The 7,195-nt window shown below is 52.5% G+C and overlaps 3 protein-coding genes across 3 annotated transcripts; 1 reads left to right on the top strand and 2 right to left on the bottom strand.

Annotated features, from left to right (window-relative positions):
• Window positions 1–374: 374 nt before the first annotated feature.
• T310_10040 (uncharacterized protein) lies at window positions 375–2,002 on the bottom strand (the record flags this gene model as incomplete). The annotated part of the gene is made up of 3 exons (XM_013467527.1): window positions 375–872; window positions 990–1,307; window positions 1,559–2,002. 3 exons carry the CDS (start codon window positions 2,000–2,002, stop codon window positions 375–377), a joined length of 1,260 nt encoding a protein of 419 aa, XP_013322981.1.
• Window positions 2,003–3,125: 1,123 nt separating this feature from the next.
• On the top strand, window positions 3,126–4,857 carry T310_10041 (Protein kinase-like domain protein; the record flags this gene model as incomplete). Its single annotated transcript, XM_013467528.1, has 4 exons — window positions 3,126–3,248; window positions 3,311–3,402; window positions 3,469–3,727; window positions 3,778–4,857. The coding sequence occupies 4 exons, from the start codon at window positions 3,126–3,128 to the stop codon at window positions 4,855–4,857; spliced, it is 1,554 nt and encodes a 517-aa protein (XP_013322982.1).
• Window positions 4,858–5,124: 267 nt separating this feature from the next.
• T310_10042 (Integral membrane protein) lies at window positions 5,125–6,495 on the bottom strand (the record flags this gene model as incomplete). The annotated part of the gene is made up of 4 exons (XM_013467529.1): window positions 5,125–5,629; window positions 5,694–5,811; window positions 5,875–6,253; window positions 6,322–6,495. 4 exons carry the CDS (start codon window positions 6,493–6,495, stop codon window positions 5,125–5,127), a joined length of 1,176 nt encoding a protein of 391 aa, XP_013322983.1.
• Window positions 6,496–7,195: the final 700 nt, after the last annotated feature.

The raw sequence follows: 7,195 nt of genomic DNA on the forward strand, positions 1-7,195 counted from the left end.
TACATCAGCGGGAATCCCTGCAGCGGCGTTGACAAACACCTCCTCAGAAGGCTGCGGGGCGTTTGGCGACCATGAAGTCTCTGCCATGTTCCAAATCAAGGAGAATGAGTATGTTGCAAGATAGGGCTGACAGTATAAGATGAACTGCTTAGAGATGAGTATTAATGATGCAGGGAACAAATTCCAGTTGGGAGATAACACATATTTAACCCTTCAATTTTCGACCACCTCCAAACTTACTCCGGTGTGGCTAGTTTACAAGTATGAGTCCGTGCGATGAGAATGCAGTTTCCAGGTCATGCCATTAACCAGCCGTTAATATCATTGCCAACGCATTGAAGCGATAACTAGCACGGGCGAATTTCCTTTCTGGATTACTGGCAGGTGGGGCTGGTATGATGGAGGGCCCAGCCTGGGTGAGACAGGATCTCTGATAGGGCCGTTTGGATTATCAATGGTGATCGGAAAAACCCTGACACCACGTCGGGCAGGTCTTCGTGGTCCATCGTCGGCAGGGTAATAGGTTCAAGCACCGTGGGCAGCCCGTACTGGATGTACAGGTAGCGCTCCGTCATGAACAGCAGGAAATACAGCTTGCGCATGATCTTCTGATCCCTTACCGAATGCTGGAAGTATGCCTCCTCCGTGTGCATGCCCAGCAGCTGCGCAAAGGAGATGGCCTCGCGGATGTAGAAGGCGGCCGTCTGCGCGCGCGAGGGCTGCTTGGCGTAGTAGAAGTGCAGGAAGTACGACGTCAAGACCGTGTTAAGGGAGACGGGCTCCATGTAATCGAATGTCGTCCGCACGCGTCGCGCCTCCTGGGCGAACGAGTGCGCGGTCATGGGCTCGGGCAGCGAGTCGTGCGTGACGGTCTGGTTGAGATGGGAGAGCGTCGCGCCGCACAGGGCCGGTGGTTAGCGCGTACGTCTCGACATCGCGGGGATCGTTCTGCAGCTGCTGGAGCAGCTCCTATCGGCCAGATCCCGTACAGTTTTTCCTTGTAGAGGGCGAGGACGATGCGCAGGACGGTGAGAGAGATGCGTCGGGTGGACGGGGGTGCGGGCGGCGAGGCCAGCGGGGCTTCTTCTGGCCAGGTCGTTGGGCTGCTGAAGCTGTTCGACGGCAGACATCTGCTCCTTCCAGATCTTCTGCATGGAGGACTGGCGCAGACTGCGAGGCCCGCTCTTGCGGCGCTGGCGCAGATAGGTGTCCGAGGCCGTTGGCGATGCAGCGGTGGCACCTGCACGCCATTGCAGCGGACTTTGCGGATGTTGCAGCAGTCGCAGGCACGTTTGGGAGACATTGTGCTGTTAGTCTGGAAAGGACAGCCTCAGATGGATCTGATCAATGTCAATGTCAGTGTCCATGTCATCTTGGACAATGGTTGTATCCATGCCGACGACGAGGCTGAGGTCAGTCCGGGGTTACTCCGCATTTGCTTATTCTCCTCCGGCGCTAATTGCGCCGAAAGCAGGACTTGGCTATGTAATATTTTTTAATTATATTTAATTTTGTCTCTCATTTGCCATCTATGGTCAGACCTATAACTCGCACATACCGGAAGAAGGTTCCTGGCTTGATACTTGAAACTCCCTAAGATGGAAGGAGAAAAGAGAAAGACAGAGAAAAGAAAAGAGGCAGCGCCGACGGCTTGCCGTGCGATCCCGGTCCCTCCATCTTGCCCTCCACCCATTCGATCGTCGACAGATCGACGCCGTACTCGTGCTGCAGCACGCCGCGGATCCAGACGGCCGCCGTCATGGGTGTACAGCTGCACGCCGATGCGCTTGCCATTGAGGTCTTTCGGTTCCTTGATCTTGTTGCTGTTGGCGCAGATAAAGCTGTGTCGGAACGCGCGCGACGCAAAGACGGGGATGGCGACAAAGGACCGATCACCCGCGACGTGGCGGGTGATATATTCCGAGGCTGACAGCTCGCAGGCATCAAACTCGCGGTTGGCGATCATGCGGTCGAAGATGCTGGACGTCGATGAAGTTGACATTGAGTCCGGAGGGCTGGACCTCGCCCACGGCGAGGGGCACCATGCGGTCGTAGAGGGCGGAGGCGAAATTGCAGGTGATGGGCGCCATGGCAATCGTTCAGTTCATGGAGTTAGGTTCCTAGGTCCGGAGTACATGGTTAGGGTTGTCAAGGGCTTTTCTACATGATGAGTCCACAGACCAAACCTCTGGTGTCGAATTTGCTGTGGCAATCTGAGGCCGAAATGCCATTATTTGCATAGTTGTTCATATTGATATTGATAGGTATTATTCTTTCCAATTGAATGCACCTTCCAGGTTTAGTAGTAGTAGGTGGTGGGAAGCTTAAGTCACTCCGCAAAAAATCAGATATTACCCCGCATCATTTTCCCGCAAAAGTTGAGCTTTTTATCGTTTATATTCTCCTACTATACTTTTTTTTTCTTTACTAAAGAGCATATAGAGATCTCGATGGGTAGATGGATCAAAATAACTAAAATTAAAAATTTCCACGATCCATGAATTGGCTGAGTTGTTACCTAGGTAGTCTTATTGTATTCTTTTTAAAAAAAAGAATACAATAAAATATTCTTCTATCTAATTGAATTCATATACAAGAACCTAGAATTATATAATATACGAGAATATTTTCAATTTTAATCTTCTACCACAAAAAATTTGGCCGATACCTCGTATTCATAATATACCAAATGGTTCTTCAAATGCAGTGTGATTGGCCAGGTCCAGTGGGTGGGCGCCTTGGGCCAGGCTACAATTTATCTGATTGGTCACAGGACAGCGTCCAACATCTATCTTGCAGAGTTAATGAAGTTGATGAAATGAAAGGCAAAAATAGAAACCCGGGCACCCAATTCGTCTTATCATTGAGACTTTCAGCTTTCAGCTCCTTTTCCCTTGTTTGTTATATCTGGAAAAATTTATTTGTCTTCAGACGACGGATGATCTGCATGCTTCTAACGATGCGTAGGCGGAGTGCTTAGCCACAGCGTGTGTGACATCGTCCTGCTTTTGCTATTGCAATTAATTGTCGCTGGGCTGAGGGTACCTCTATATAACAGCCACCAGCTTCCTTGCTCGGGGCCGGTTCCCCTGCGAGTGATTCTCGTTTGAATGTTCTGGTTCATTATGCCTCCTCGATCACCCCTCGAACTGCCCGAGATCGTTGCGCGTGTGCTGCAACATCTCGACAATAAGAGCTTGGTTGCCGCCACGCAAGTCAACAGCCTCTGGGCCGAGGAGGCTACAAATGTACGTCGTCGTTTAAACTCTGTTATAATAATTATATCTAACCTCGCTGAATCGCGTGATAGTGGATCTGGCGAGGCTCGTACCGCGATTCCCTGTATTCTCATTCATTGCCGCTGCGAAGAATAGCCAACTCTCCGAAGGAGCGACGAGATTGGTAATGGCAGGCTGACTTTTTATTTCTTTCTTTCTTTCTTTTTTGCAAGCTGACTGGCGCTTCAAGGTATACGAGAAAGATCCGGCATTTGAAACTGAGGACGTGTGATGATGATGATGATGATGGTGACGATGGTGACGATTTTCCCATCCAGCGACTGCTGAAGGAAAAGGGGTTTCACTTTCCCAACCTGGTGTCCGTGGTCGTCGACATCGGCAATGAAAATATGACCGAGGAGGATATGGCGCGGTTCTTGCAGCTGAATCTGCTTTGTCTGGAGCTGTTTGCCGGATCTTATACTCGATGGTTTCTGGAACAAATTCAGGTGAGTGGGAGGATTACCTGTAGGGTGATGATACTGAACGGGAATTACAGAAACATGCGCCTTCGTTGCGCGCGTGCCTGCTCGACAATCTCCTGGCCCTGGAAGACCCAGATACCCCCCATGTGACCAAAGAGGATTTCCTCAACTTCCTCCAGGCGATGCCGTCCCTCAAGCATCTGGAGTTGGTCATGGGGTTCGAGCCCTGTTTGACCGAAGACGTGATGGTCTATCTCCTGTTGCGCCCCGGACTGGAGAAACTGGCCATCGGAGCTGAAACTGTCTTGACTGGCAGCGTCGTGCACAAATCATTCGACCAGACCAACATCCCCGACGAGGCCATTTTCCCCCATCTGCGCTCTCTGGAAATTACCGCCGAAGATCGCGCGGTGCGGCGAATCATGCCCTTGCTGAAGAATCTGCAGATTTTAACCCTCTCGATTCTGGACTGCGAATCTCCAACGGAGACTGTACGGTGCATCGCGTCGTGCACGCGACTCGAGGGAATCACCTTGTCGTGGGCGGATGGGGAACCCGTGACCGGAGCATCGCTGGAGCACCTTGCGTCTCACTGTCCGATGCTCCGCCGCGTGGAGTTGGAGCCCGAAGCCGATGCCACCGTCGATCTCTCCGACGAATGGTTCGAGGCGATTGCGTCGAAACTCGTGCACCTCGAGGTTCTGTCCTTTCGAGTGATCCGCGGTGCGATCAGTGCCCGATCGCTGGCCTCGCTCGCCCGCCACTGTCCCCGTCTCCGGCAGGTCGAGATGCCGCCCGAGCTGGAGATCCTCGAGCTGGACGACGAGCCGGACTCGGTGCGCTTCCCGTCGCTGGAGACCCTCTGCCTGGGACCCATCGCCCCCGGCGTGCGTCGATTGGAATCGCCCGAAGAGGTCGAACGCGTCCATGAGCGCATCATCGCCCTCCTGGATTGGCGGTTCCCGGCGTTGACGACGTTCTCCTTCACGCCCGTGACCCCTCAAGGCCAGCGAGCGGATCCGTTGCCTCGCAAAGTCCATCGGCATCTGAGTCAAAGAGGGTTGTGGTTGTCGTGGTCGCCGACGTTGGAGAACGAGTTGACGGCGAGGCTGATCGAGCCGGTGAGGGGGAGCAGGTTCAATCCTTTGTCTTGAGATGCCAATACGAAGGACTGTACAGTACGTTAATAGAAGGGGAATGCCTATATAATTCCTAGACTGAGAAGAAGGTTGTTAAAAACGCGTTGTTCCTTTTTTCAGGTGGCTAATGGTACGAAGGGAGAAACATGAGAAATACTCCGCTATACTGTACATGCTATATATACATACAAACATACGACATAAATCCATCATCGTAACAAAATGCACTGAACCAGTTGAAATGTACATACATATATACCCACGAATGTACCACCAGTCCAACTATACTGGACTCGTCTGTTCCGACACCACCACCTCCGTCGTCCGAATAATGCCCCGATGAGTCGTTTCCAGCCCGAGGATTCCATCCTCGCTGGAGGTCCCTCGATCGCCTCCCTCACCGTCATCGGACCCCGTCTTGCTGGTATCGACGGCCCACACGCCGCCGGTCACGGTAGTCGTCCACTGCATCTTATAATCAATATCCAGGTAGCGGCTGCGCCTGGGCGAGCTGGGTCCGTAGGCCTCCGCATACTTGTGTCTCTGTCCGTGGATCGCGTACGAGTTGCCGCCGCGCCCCGTGGACGCTTTGTTGTTGCTGCGACTACTTCCCACGCCGAGCACCGCGCGGAAGACGGTGTACAGAACCGGAATACACGCCGCAATAATCGTAACATTTTGCTCGAGGAAGGACCACATCGCCAGATCGACGGTTGAGAAGAGGATGTCTTTTCGGGTCGTGAGTTCTTGTAGGACGACGCACCGGACGATGCCGAATGCGGCGGCTCTAGTAGACATTCAACAAAATCAGTTATGACGATCGATGAGGATGGAATGTCTGTCAGACGTACATCAGACCTAGGCTGAGGACAAAGCCCAAGGCACATTTCGTCCGGCGATTTATTTTCAGACCCCAGAGGAAGGTCAACGGAAAGACCGCAAATACGACGTCGGCAAAGCAGAAGAATGCTAGCAGGTTCGATTAGCAATACAGCCACTACATTGGCGAGGAAGAAAAACGAAGGGACAGACCAGCCTGGGCTAGCGCAACATCGCCATTAATACTCGGCTCCAAACACCGCCCCCTCGCCGCCCGCACCGCAGGATCCCACAGCGCCGCCACAGGCCGACACTGCGCGAGAAGCGTGATCGAGCTAGCGACGGCAAAGACGAAGAGGACAACCGCCATCCCGTAGAGAAACAACCCCGTGCGCCGGTCCCGGTTGACGTGCAGCAGGAAGAAACACACGGACATCTTGGCCGTGGCGCTGCTGAGTAAGTTCGGCGGGATGGCGACCATGTTGAATTTTGTCGCGGAGACGATCTGGTCGGCGGAGAGGTAGTGTTCGTGACGGCCGAAGCCGTATTGCACGGCGACGGTTTCGAGGGCGATGCCTGTTGTTGCGAGGACCTACAAAGAATTAATTAGTCGACTGAGGAGAATGTTTGGGAGGAGAATGTTTGCCTGGGTGTACGGACCATCGACGCGACAATCCAGTAGTCGTCCAGACCGTGGTACTTGATGATGCGAATCCGCACGTACAGACGAGCGGCGAAGACGATCAGGGCGATGGAGGTGGTTAGCCACAGCGCGACGAGCAGCGCTGGGGCGCGGTTGACGTCTCCGTCGGGTGGAGCGTCCATTGACGACATTATTGCGGGCAACTGGTCGAGACTGGATGAAGTTGATCGCAACGACTGTGTGCGTTCAGATGTGCAGACAAGGGTGGGCACGATAGGTTACAAGAAATTGAATAAACCGATTCAATATCAGTAATAGCTAGTCGATCTTTGCAGAAGCTTGCAGGATCGATCATCGATGTGCGATCGATCGATCGCAAGGGTCCAACATGGATGTACTGTAATATTATAATAAAAGATGGACGACCCTTGCAAGGAAGCTGAAAAGCTGGAAACTGTTTATCGATAGTATGAAGGAGGAGGGGAACGAGAAAAAGAATCTGTCTGTCTGTCTGTCTATCCCTCCCCATCACAGGACCTTAATGGCGATCATTATTATGTTGCACAGAGTACGGACAGCCCTGTAGGATGTACCTGCTTTACGAAGTAATGTATGTACAGTACATACATATCTACCGACATACATCCGCCGCAGGAAGATCTGCAAAAAGCACCGGCAACCATTTCAGAATCTTATGCCGGTAGCCCACCTACTTTGCAGAACAGCTATTGACTTGATTTGTGGTGGCCTGGATCCAACATTTTTACTCAGTCTTGTTTGGGAGGAGGGGTGTCGTTATTATTGGCTGTCATGGATTATTATCGGACACGTCAGAGGGTGCATGCAGCATGCAGTGAGAGGCTGACGGATGGTTACTGTAGGTAGGAGGGT

Source organism: Rasamsonia emersonii (assembly GCF_000968595.1).
Source record: "Rasamsonia emersonii CBS 393.64 chromosome Unknown ctg1118621762345, whole genome shotgun sequence".
NCBI lineage: Eukaryota > Fungi > Ascomycota > Eurotiomycetes > Eurotiales > Trichocomaceae > Rasamsonia > Rasamsonia emersonii.